We start from the raw sequence: 13,095 nt of genomic DNA, 5'->3' as shown, positions 1-13,095 counted from the left end.
CCACATCCCCTCACCACTCCGCCACTTCCAGAGCTCAGGGTACCCGGTCTTTGTCTTTTTGGTGCTCCTCCAACTCAGCACAGGTTCTCCCCCTCCAAGTCTCTGCTCTTGCTTTCCTTCTGCCTAAAACCATCTTTTCTTGACTTTCTTTTGGCTTACATTTTTAGTTCCCTCAAGGCTCTGCTCAAATGTCACCTTTTTGAGAGGTCCTCACCATCTATTCCACTGAAAATAGCATCTCCCCACCAATCCACATTCTCCTGAAATTACACCCTCAACCTGCTTTTTTCCCTCACAGAACTTGATACCCATAACACACTCTGGCTAGTTGGCTTGTGCCTGCTCTCCTGTTGGCATGTAAGCTCCATGAGGGAAGGACTTGGCCAGCATCATGCACCTTCCAAATTACTGCCTAGACTAGAGCAAGGCTTCACAAATATATGGTGAATAAATGAATGACACTGCTAGTAATAAAATTTTGGCTCACATTACTGACCTTGCTGAGTGTTACATGGGGTCGATGGTCTGTGCTAAATTCCTGCACAGGTATCACCTCATTTAAACCTCAGAGCAACTACACAAAGTATAATAATCCTTATTACTAAGCTATATACTTTAATGTAGGAAATGAGACCTGCTTACAATCAAATATTGATTGGGTCTTATCCAAAGGACACAGATGTCAAGTTGAAAGATCTCCCCCCAGCCAAAACTGGGACAATTTGAGCATCAAAAACAATGATGACTGCAACTAATTAAAATACATCAAGAGTTTATGATCATAGTATACAAATAAAAAAATTATTTTGTTAAATATGTATATTGCTCTGATATCAGTTCATTATTATGAAAATGGCTAAATTAAAGGAAAGGGTCAAGAATTCATTTTGTGCTTTCTGTACCAACTGACTTTGCGATATCCAATAGTTAGTAAAGAAAAGTTCTTAATAAACTTCCAGCTAATAAATACAGAAAGAAGGAATCTTTTTAAATCACCATTTTTCAAGCCCTAATGAAGTAATATATATAGGCAATGATCACAAATGGGTAGTAAAGTCATACAATTACAGGTTGGTGGGGAACTTTATAAGGGATAGGTCAGGCCGACATCACTGAGAGTAAGACAACCAGGCCTTATGTGCTTGTGGTGTGATGTACAAGCTCCACTTCTAACAGATCCTTGGAAAAGAAAAACTGAGCCTGAGTCTCAGCAAAACCTTGGATTATGCCAGCATCTAGGAAGAAGGAAGGACAGGCAGAAGGATAGAAGAACATGTTCAATAATTTAATGAGGAAGCCATCAGGGGATTGCTTAGAACAGATGACCTGGCTTCTTCAATAAACAAATGTTATAGCAGGTCAAAAGGAAGGGATATTGTCACAAATTAAGAAAGAGTTGGGAGCCCTACTAACCAAGTGTGATGGAGAAACTGAGATGAAAACTGTTTGGGGGCAACTTCCATGATATGATTAACAGACTTTAGGAAGACTGATAAATAAAATTATTACAAAAGAAAAAATAACTTGCTCGGATACTTATTTCAAACAATTATAAAAAGACATGTATGAGATAATTGAGATGAGGGATCACAATAGAAAAGAATTATTGTAAATTTAGTTAAATATGGTTATTAATAACCATATTAATTATGGTTATTAATAACATATTTAGTCACTGCTCCACTAATCTTTAGCCCCAATTGATTTGTCTAATAGCATTGTGGTATAGCATACAATCTGTTGGAGATTCATACTGAAGTATTTACAGTTAAGTTGAAATTTCCCATAAAGTACATTCCAGCCAAAACCAAAATAATAATAATAAAGGTAAAGGAAGATGTGATAGAAGAAACAAGATTGCCAAAATATTGGTTTAAAATTATACCTTTTCCTCTCCTCTATATGCACATTAGCAAGTTAGATTTTGCTGGTAGCTCTTAATATTTCTTTATTAATTGGCAACATTATACAACTTCAGTTAATTTTTTCAATAACACCTAGTTGACTCATTTTCTGAATATCTGCATGTCTGAATTTCTCTTTTCATCTGCAGTATGTACAATGTAGCTAAATATAGAATGAGGGGGTTTTCCTCTCAAAACTGAAGATGTTGCTCCATAATCTTCTAGCACTTTGAAAATATCTGACACCAACTCAATTTTGGTTCATAAACATTACAGAATTTTCAGTTCTGAACACGATGTTGAAACTTCTGGTTGCCACTGCCCCTTGGACAAAAGCAAGAATTGCTTGGAAGAAGAAATCCATTTAGCAAAGTATCATGTGGCACATGTTAGGCATTCCATAGAAATTTATAGAAATGGACAAATGACTATTGAAATGGCTAAGAAAAGCCTCACAGTATGTGTTTGAAACTGTTTTGTTTTTATTAGTACATTTGGAACAATGTCTTTCATGTGCTTTTAAGGAAAATGAAAGGAGTCTCTAAATCCTGACTTCATTTTTTTACTATATAGGTTAAAGTCTGTTTTTCATGGGTTTTTGTTCTGTTTTGGTTTGAATTTTTGTCTTGATTTTTTTGCTCTTGTTGTTTTGTTTTTGGTTTTTGTTCTGTTTTGTTTTGTTTTGTTCTTGTTTTTTAATCTTCAGTTTGTTGCCCAAACTTTGTAACAAACAATGAATAAATATTTATTCACTGCACAACTAATCTTTAACTATAATAGCAATGTAGCATAGCATGGACCTATGGAATCTGTCTCTCTGCTTTAGACTTCCTGTTTCCATCCTATTTCATAACAGCAAGATATTTTTCTGACAATGAAGTGAAATAAAATTGCTTTAGGTGTGCCACCTAGTGGCATTTTAAGAAAGCATTCATTTTTATAGGAGTGAAAGCTTGCTAATTACCTATCTATCATCTTCAATAAGAGGTTAGAAAAGGGAATTTCTAGTGGGAAATTGAAGATTGCTCATGATTTGAAAATATCATTACAACTAAGAGTGTGAATTCCCTCCATCTTTCAATAGAAGAAAACATTTCAATTTCAGACTTAGAAATTTTGATTGACCAGACCCCAATGATTAATTTCATGATTAAGTTACTATGAAGTGAAAACTTATTTGGTTCTATCTGCTACATAGATTTTATAAAATCACTGTCAATCACTAGTTATGTTTATGTAACATCACAGAGAAGAAAAGGACAAAGCTTCTCATCCTGGGCAGTGTACTATGAACCCCTTAGAAAGCTTCAAGTATCAACAATGACACCCACACACAGCCATGAGGGATCCAACTGGTCTGGGGCAAGACCTAAATATTCAAGAGCCTCTGAATGAACCAAATGTACAGCCAGGATTGAGAACCTGGCCACGGGTATAGGAGATGTTGCTGAATTTCTAATTTTAGTCCTTTTCCATGAAAGAAAAAACAATAATAAGTAATTATTGAGTTGTGTTTTTTTTATTTTACAAATAAAGTAGAAATAAAACCCACTAGACTAAGGATTCAAGTAATTATGCTTTCTGTAATAAAAAGCTTGCTTATTTATTCTATCATTTCCCTTAAAGAAAATAATCAACACACACATATAATCATAAGCTAAATATATTATTTAAGCATGGTATTTCAATCAGTATTTTTGTAATTTCTCTTTTGAATATCTTATAAAGACAAGTCATTCTCCATTCCAGTGGTCCATGTCATCACAACTGCAGGGTCTTCTTCTGTCCTACGGACTTCTGGGACAGAAGGTCAAGTACAGCCTAGCTTTAGCAGTTTGGAGTCACTCAACAAGTAGGGAAGAAGTTACATATGGCTCCAGAGAATTATGATAACATAATTCTTAAGTTTAGTGGAGGGGTAGTTGATGTTCATTTTACTATACTTCATAATTTAAACATTTATTATAAATATATTCTGTTGTGTCAAATACCTCATGATACTTTAAAAAAAAAGAAAGAAAGAATAGCTCTAAACCTAAGAATGATCGGGAAGTTTAATTCTTTTAAATACGGAACATTCAAGGATGAACCTGATCTTCCAAAACTATTACTATGTTTCTCTCAAGGCTGCCCAAATTAGGATCAGAACTTATTCAAGTAGCTTCAGGGTTCCAAGACTTGTTCAACTGTATTATCTATATTCTCCTGGTCATCCTTCCTTGAAATTAACAGATAAATAATAATCAACAAGGAAATAACAACCAATGGAAAAACTAGTCTTCTTAACCAGCACATATGTTAGGAGAATCAATCCCCCATGTCTCTGGGTCTTCCTGCAGCTCTTACTGGGTAGGACAGGGATGCAGCTCTCTCTTTGGGCACTTTCCCATAGTTGTGGTTAGCAGCATTAAGCAATGAGGTAGCATCTCCTCCTCATTAAATTGCAGGTTTGCTTGACACATATAATAAAAGTGGTAGATTTCACAAGACCCAGTGTTCCTCAGTTATGTCACAAACACACTGTATTTATCTCAACCTCCAACTAGGCTCACCTACATCCCCTCCATGGGAAATGGAGTACATGGAAAACTGCTGCCAACACGCTGTGTGCTGTGCTGTGAGAATAAGGTCTTCCACAAGCATCTGTAAAATCATGACAAGCTAACTTGCTAATTTACAAGTCAGGTAAAAACCAGTTTGGGCAACAAGAGTGAGATGATGATTGAGATATGGCTTTCTGGAAAAGATAATGGCTCTCATTGTTTGAGTTAGAGGGTGTGAGTAAAATCCCTAAGATCTCATAACAAATTCTCTCTCCTCTCATAGACAGGAGGGTAAAGTAACACACTGTCCTGTGTGTTGAGTGAGATTGAGCAACAAAATTTAGGGTTGAAAGCTGGGGATATAGCTCAGTGGTGAGTGCTTGCCCTGCTTGCACTAGGACCTGGGCTCCATCCCCAGTATTGCAAATAAATAAATAAATAAACATATAGGGTTGAAACAAGCTGCCCAAATAGTTCTTGAGTTATGGCAATGCTTTCCTCTGGGGTTGGTGAAAGGAAGGATGCTCTTATGACAATAGGGCAGCAGGTTCCACAGCCAAAGGCAACATGATGTGGCTGCAGCTGCTGAAGCAAGAGGTCCCTGAAGCCTAAATAAATGGTGTCAAGGATGAGTATATAGAACTTTGGGTCAACTGAAATCATTAGAAATGTATTTGCTGAGCTGTGGCAAGAGGCCACTTGAAACTAAAAGTAAATACAAAAACTTGCTTTCCTGTGCCAAGCTGTTTCTCAACTTCCTTGCCCTCAGAACCTCATTCTGTGTACTCTCCTCCCCAACTTGAGATCTTTCAGGAAGAAGTCTGGGTATGATAGGGGAACTTTGAGGAAGGACCCAACTTTTATGGCTCTGTTGGTTGCAGGTGCCAGAGTCTACTTGGTCCCATGGAGAGAGTTGTGTTATGCACCAAGATGGCCCAGGTTACCAAGGACCAACCGAAAGCACTGTGGTACCAAGGAAGGCTAAAAAGTCAATTCCCCTGAACACAACCAGGGGCACACAGGAGTGTCCATTCTGTGATGAGGAGTCAAAGAACAAAAAGTCCTTCCTACCCTTGTGTACTCCCGATCTCCCCCACCCACCTACTCTCCTGATATGATAACCCCTGAAGTATTTATGTTAAACTCTTTTTTGTGTGTTCCAAATGGGCAGGGAGATGGGTGTTGGGGAACTTGGATTCAACTGGTAAAGTTTGAGCAAAGTTTACAGTGAAGAAGGAAAATTAGAGGGACCTTGAACCAATTCAAAATACTGTACTGAATATCCACCCTTTCCCACTGCATACAAATATTTTATGAAATTGATGTGTTACATGTTTGTATTATAAAACCCATAGTGAACCAGAGGATCTGAATGTCCGACCCCCTCCCAGGTGGTCTTACAGAAACATTGTAAGCTCCCTGGAAAAAATAGGGAAAATGAAAGGTGACCTGCAAAGAGGCTCAATGCCTTGTACAACAGCGCCACCTGGTGGAAATAGCACTAAATACTCTTGGTAATGTTTAGCCAAGACTGCAGTAACAAGAGAAGGGCCATAAACTGGCTGGTTTGAGCAATGCAAGTTCATTTTCTAGGTCCTAGCCAATAGACCAGTGGGCCTACTAGAATAATATGTAGGCCCAACTTTCAATCATTTCAGCTTAGGAACTGGCTTCCTCAATAAGACTCCTAAAGCACAAGACGTAAATCAAGAATCAATAAATGGGATGGATTCAAAATGAAAAGCTTCTTCACAGCAAAGGAAACCATTAAAAATGTGAAAAGATAGCCTACAGAATGGGAGAAAATATTTACCACATGCACCTCAGATAGAGCATTAATCTCAAGGATATATAAAGAACTCAAAAAATTCACATAAAATAAAAATAACCCAATCAATAAATGGGCTAAGGAATTAAACAGATACTTCACAGAAGAAATAATCAATCAACAAATATTTGAAAAAATGTTCAACACCTCTGACAATTAGAGAAATGCAAATCAAAACTCTACTGAGATTCTATCTCATTCCAGTCAGAATGGCAATTATCAAGAATACTAGTAACAATAAATGTTAGCAAGGATGTAGGGGGAAAAGTTCATGTATACATTGCTAGTGGAACTGTAAATTGGTGCAACCACTATGGAAAGCAGTATGGAGATTCCTCATAAAACTTGGAATGGAGCCACTATTTCACCTAGTTATCCCACTCCTGGTATACACTCAAGGGACTTAAAATCAGCATATCCCAGTGACATAGGCACGTGAATATTTATAGCAGCTCAATTCACATAGCCAACCTATAGAATCAACCATGGTGCCCTTCAACAGATGCATTAATAAAGAAAATGTGATATATATACACAATTGAATATCATTCAGCCATAAAATGAATGACTTTATGACTTTTGCCAGTAAATGGATGGATCTGGAGACTACCATGCTGAGTGGAAATAATACTGTACCAAAGGCCAATTGTTCTCTCTGATATAAAGATGATAACACACAATAAGAGGTGGGAAGAAAAAATAGAAGTTCAGTGGATTAGAATGAGGAATGAAGGAAAGAGAGGGAGAATGGAAATAGGAAAGACAGTAGAATGAATCAGACATAACTGCCCTATGTTCCTATATGAATACACCACCGTGAAACTCCACACCATGTACAACCACAAGAATCAGATACTAATTAGAATAACTAATACTCCACACATGTATAATATGTCAAAATACACTCCACTGTCATGTATCTCTAAAAAGAATAAATTAAAAAATAAAACTTAAAAGACAATGATGTGTTTGAGAATATGACTGGCCTGGTCATATCTCAGTTTTGCATAAGAGAGTAATAACCACTCTCTGGGGAAAACTTTATCCCCCACCCCACTCTTCCATTTAAGACAATACTGCCATCTCAATAGGGTCCTAGATTAACAGGACCTAACAGATATTTCCCTAAATGCCTGGATTCACCTTTGGTTCAGCTAAGCTGAAAACCAGTATCTACACTGGAACCATTTGGCCTCAGCCCCAGCTTTGTAACACCTGGTCACTGGGATCAGTGTTAAAAACGTCAAAGCTGTTCCCAGAATCTGACAAATCAGGGTATTATCATGAGCCCAGAATGTCCCTATACATTCTTGCAGGTTAGGTCAAGAATGAAGGCCCTAACTGCTCTTTACATGGGTCATTTCTTGCTTGTGCTTCAGTGAGCCATTTGAGGAATGAGACAAAAGAAATTTCCTCTCTTCTTGCCCTCACCCCTTCCTTGCTCATGGCTTATTATAAATGCAGTAGATTTCAGAAGCTAAACATTCCTCAAATGTGACACAAATCCACTGTATAGCACCCAACTAGTCCTTGCCCATCTTTGTCACCTCCATGAGTCTTGCAGGGCATGGGGAAATAACACCAACATCATGATTATGCTGCTTTCTATGATGTAAGTAATGAAGTCCTCCATCTCTGCTCTAGGTGTCTCTGGGCTTCTGTAATGAGTTTTCCATTAGGCTAAAATTCCCCAACCTTTCACAGACCCTGACCATCATGGGAACTATAGTTTCTAAAGATCTTTGACCAGGATGTTCTAAGTATCTGACATACTTGACTGATTTAAATATCTAATATTTGGTCTCTTGTAGGTCACTTTGCTCTGTTATAATAATTCAATTTTCCATTCTTTCAATTGTTCCATTCCCCCAAAAGAAATCTTTATCTTGCACAGGACACTCTTATCAGTCTTTAGTAGCAATAACAACAGCAATACCTAATATACCCTAATGCCTACAGGCACTTTTCTAACTACTGGAGGTGTGATTTATATAATATATATTGACTTTATTCCTTAAAACATCTCTCTGAGGAGGAATGTTATTACCTCTAGAGTACAGATCATGAGACTGATCTGTACTTATACAGTTATACAGTTAGTCATGGGTGCAACTAGGATTCAAATCCAGGCAGTCTGGCTTTGGTCCTCATTAAATCACTAGCTCTACTGTCTCATAGTAGAACCTTCAACTCCGGGCACTATAAAGGATAACCGAGACCTAGAAATCTTTATCTAAAATCTTAAGAAAATAATTTGGGTCAAACTTTTAACCCTTGATTTTGAATTCCAACATTTCAATGTACGTTTTGACAACTTTTATTAGGCAACTGGACAACCCTCTACTGTGCTTGGATCTTTTTTTATCTACTCATTGTATAATCTGATGTAAAGGTATCATTATCTGTATTAGTTCCCTACTGCTACTGTGACAAATTATAAGAATTTAATGATTTAAAACAACACAAATCTATTACTTTATAGTTGTGAGGTTTAAAGTACAAAATGGCCTGACAGGACTTGGTCCCTCTGGAGACTACAGTGCAGAATCTGTTTGTCTTTTCCACGTTCTAGAGGTTACCTGTATGCCTTGGCTCTCAATCCCAACTGATTCCATCTTCAAAGCCAGAAGTAGAACAGTACAGTACCTTAAAATCCCCACCCCCTTCCTTCTTTACTCTTATGATTACAATGGACCTATCTGAATAATCCAGGATAATATTCCCATCTCAAACTCCTTAGATGATCACATTATAAAATCTCTTTTGCTGTGCAAGGTAACATTCTTGACATAGTCACAGTTCCTGGGAATTAGGACACATATATCTTGGGGAGGGCATTATTCCACCTATCATACTCTTAAGTAGTTATCTCTTTCTACAGAATGGAAATTTTGACACAAGTGTCTGGATTGGAGACTTAAACAAGGACATTCACCAGATTATTAGCAATCCATTTCATCTTGTCTTTGAGGAAGAGGCCCCAAGAGCATTTTAGGTTTTTTATTTAATTTTTTGGAAGGGGAAGGTCAAAAAGAACAGCCGAAGTACAAGTGATAGAACTTAACCATTGTAACAACATAATAGCTTAATTGTTTCAAAACATACCTGAAGTCGGGCATGGGTAAGCATGAACTCTTGTTGATTTTTCATGTTTTCATTCATAGATTTTGAAAATATAAACCCCATCTTGATCTAAAGTGTAAAACATATAAAGAAAATTTAAATAATATACTATGTACATCCTTGCATGCTCTGCTTTGGGCAACCAAGACCTTATGACAAAGTGAAAAAAGAAAAACTTCTGACTTAGAACACAGTGTAAATTCTAGTCCTTACTCCTTATTAGCCATCCAGCTTAACCATCTTGGCCATAATTTACTCACCTAAGTATAGCTGATTGGATCAGACCATTTCCAAAATCTCTCTCTACTCTATAAAGTATATATTTCCTAGTTTTTCTTTCTGCTATAAATCTTGAGAGCAGGTTGGATAGCACTCATCCTCTTACCCACTATACAGGTGGACAATAAAACTTGCATTTCTGGAGAGTTGAATCAGAACATACTTTGAGTATCTTGTGAACAGATTTTTCTGTGCTCACTGAATTTGTGTTTTAAGAAGATTTAGGTGTCTCAAGATCAGTACATTAATCCTGCCATAACTTGTGTCCCTCTTCAACATGTCACTTATTTAAACTCATTATAAATTGAAAATATCATTGTCAAAAATGCATTTAATATCCCTAACCCATCCAACATCATAGCTTAGCCTAGACTACCTGAAACATATGCAGAACACCTACATTAGCCTACAGTTGGGCAAAGTCATCTAACACAAAGCCTATTTTACAAAGTGCTGGATATTTCATGTAATTTATTAAATACTTTACTGAAAGTAAAAACGGAATGGTTGTTGTATATTGTAGCCCAGGAAAAGACTGAAATTCAAATTTTGAAGTATATTTTCTATTGAATACATGTTGCATTTGCACCATAATAAAGTCAAAAATCCTAAGTCAAACCATCATGTAAATCAGAGATTATCTTTATCCTCTACTTTATAATCTTCCCTGAGAAGTACTGTCAATTCTGGGTGGGTCAGAATTCCAAATTTTTTTCTCTATCCAATTGGGTAGATAGAGAATACACTTAGTTCTTGATTTTACTTTTAAAAGATGGGAAAACCCAGGGAAAGTCACAACTTCTCTACCTTCCTCAACAATGTTGCTGATACTGCTCCCCTCTAGTAGGCTGATGAATAGTGTGGTAGAGCTCATGTGAGGGTGGCCAGACTTAATGCTTCATATCCAGGAGTCACAAATATTCTCTAAGAAGCCCAGACAGCTCCTATTTTCCTATCCTTCCATATCAGGAAATCTTGGGTTCTGGCTAATTTAGGAGATGTTGGAGGGGGTATTTAATGTCAGGTAGAATGGTTTACCCCTGCCAATGGTGCTCCAGGTGAGTGGGAGCCACAAACCAGACTTCAATGGCTTCCCTGTGTTCTGGCTAAGGACACAGCCTAGAATTATTGGGGCCAATGAGCCAGAATCAGCATTAAAACTGGGCAAAAGAGAAAAGACAGGACCCAGAACAGACCTGGGTAATCATAAGGTTCTCTCCCTCTGTTCCACTCCAACACCTGTGGCCAAAGATAGAGGCCACCTAATGAAGGTAGAAGAACTAGCAATTCTCTTCTTTCTAAAAGTTTTAGCACCCCATGTACAGACCAGACAGCAGACCTAGAACTTGCCTAAAATGCTCCAGCAATATGTTATCCCTCTTGACAGTCTCCATGGTGTCTACTTCCCACAGTGTTTGCATAAAGCAAATGATGCAGTACAAGAACTTTGGCTCAAGTCATTGCCGTTCCTTATTATTTTTTCTTTTGCATATGTACAGAATGATTGAATTTTTACATCTGCTGCAAACATAAAGAAAACATTTGTCCTCTAGTTTTTATGCACACATTCTGTATGTCACCATTCTGTGTCCCTTAGAGTGCTTCTGTTTGTAAGGGGGTGGGATCTCCCCTGAAGTGGGACAGTCCTCATGTCAATCATCTAGAGAAGAGAAATATTCTATAAAGTTAGGATTTAGATTTACCTCTTTCTGGGCCTTGCTTCCTTGGGACTGGGCTTATAGTTCAGACAGATTATGGGACACTCCCAGAAAGAAGGGTTAAAGGTGGAAGCTGAGCAGAAAGAAAATCTCTCTTTCGAGAGACTACACCTGAAAATTTGTGTGCCACACCTTGTAAACTTCGCCCTCAATGGAGTTTTTCAAACCTCCTCCCTTTTCTTACTGATAACCAATCCATTTTCCAAAGTCTGGGAGTGTTCCTTAAGATGTTCAGAATATTCTCAATTTTCTGTCTCCCACTTACAAAAAAAATTTATCAGAAAATAAGCAATAGAAATAACTTTTATTTCATTGATTTTTTTATGAGATAAGTCTGTCAAAAATCCAACACTTTATCATGGATTACAAATGTTTTACTACTTTTACAATGTATGACACAGGTGAGTCTCAGAAGGCTGAGAAAATTGACTTGGGATCTCTTCTGCCTTCATTACTTGTGAGACCTCGAAGAGTCTGTAATGCTCCAGCCCTATCTAGGCTGTCCTATAGATTACTGAGGGAAGATTTATTTGCCCTGAGGAGAATTGCACAATCCAGGCAGTCTTTCCTTGGAAACCTGAATTTGATTTTCAGAGAGAGAATATGAATTCCATGACTTCTAACATCCAAATTTCTGCACTTATTTCCTGATTAAAAAAAAAAATTGTTTGAATTTATGACTGGTCACATAATCACAATCATTTTCAATAAAGGTCTGTGATCCAAACTAGGCCATTCCCCTCTGCAAATTTCAACCCGGTGACAGGAGGCTTTCTGTAATAATCTCCACTCTCGATTTTGGACGCAATTTCTGTAATTGAGACATTCCCCTCAAGTGGCATGCTGATTTCCTCAGCGACTTTTCCCAACTCCATTCTAACAATACAAAGAGACCTCAAGCCAATGCAAACAGAACCAGCTTTTCTGAAATGAGGTTGGCAATAGCTATCAGCACCAGGGGCAGTGGGAGAGCCGCCTCTCCAGCCCCGGCCCGGGAGCTGCGCCGGCCAACGCTGCGGTGCCGACCCTCCCTCCCCACACGGCCGCGGCGGGCGCTCACTCACCGGCTATGAGTAAAGGGGCGCGGTGACCAGGTGATGGCTGCCGAGGCCTGCAAGCTAGGGCCCCCTAGTACCGCGGCGGGGACGAGGCCCTGCCCACAGAGCCTCGGGATTGGCTGGCCATGACAGTTGTTAAGAGCCCCAGCCAATCAGTGCGGCCCTTGGCTTTCTTAAAGGGCCCGCAATCGTCACAGAAGCCGGCGTATTCTTCCAGTCGAGGTGAGAATGGAAGTGGAACAGGTGTGTCGAAGAGGCAAATTCAAAAACATAACAACTCAGCAGTCGTTTTGTTGTTGTTGTTGTTGTTGTTGTTTGTTTGTTTGTTTTTTGTTGTTGTTTTGGGGTTTTTTTGGTAATGGAATTTGTATTTTGTTTACATTTTTATATTTACAAAGCAATTTTCTCTGGCCTGATATTCGACTTGTAAGGTGCACTAAAACATGATGTCGAATTGTAATGTATTCTATTTCTGTCGTGTATTTTTTATTTATTTTTTTATTTATTTTTTTAGTTTTTTTTTGTCGTGTATTTTTTAAAAAATAAAATCAATAAAAGATTTTTTAAATAACAAATAAATAAATAAAAAGAACTGGGGATGTAGATTCATGCCAATTTCCTCTGGGTTCAATCCCCAGTATA

The 13,095-nt window shown here is 37.9% G+C and overlaps 1 protein-coding gene across 1 annotated transcript in view; it reads right to left on the bottom strand.

Moving 5' to 3' along the window:
• Positions 1 to 12,572, bottom strand: part of Plgrkt (plasminogen receptor with a C-terminal lysine) — a 51,943-nt gene extending 39,371 nt beyond the window's left edge. Inside the window, exons 1-2 of the mRNA XM_015492866.2 lie at positions 12,460 to 12,572; positions 9,381 to 9,467 (exon numbers count right to left, since the gene is read on the bottom strand). Coding sequence (XP_015348352.1) covers positions 9,381 to 9,461 — 81 coding nt within the window. The 5' untranslated portion in view covers positions 9,462 to 9,467; positions 12,460 to 12,572. The remainder of the gene's footprint in view (positions 1 to 9,380; positions 9,468 to 12,459) is intronic.
• Between the last annotated feature and the right edge of the window lie 523 nt (positions 12,573 to 13,095).

This window comes from Marmota marmota, unplaced genomic scaffold, assembly GCF_001458135.2.
Source record: "Marmota marmota marmota unplaced genomic scaffold, marMar, whole genome shotgun sequence".
Classification (NCBI taxonomy): domain Eukaryota; kingdom Metazoa; phylum Chordata; class Mammalia; order Rodentia; family Sciuridae; genus Marmota; species Marmota marmota.
The sequence above is the reverse complement of the archived record's forward strand: the minus strand, read 5'-3'. Positions and strand labels throughout refer to the sequence as shown.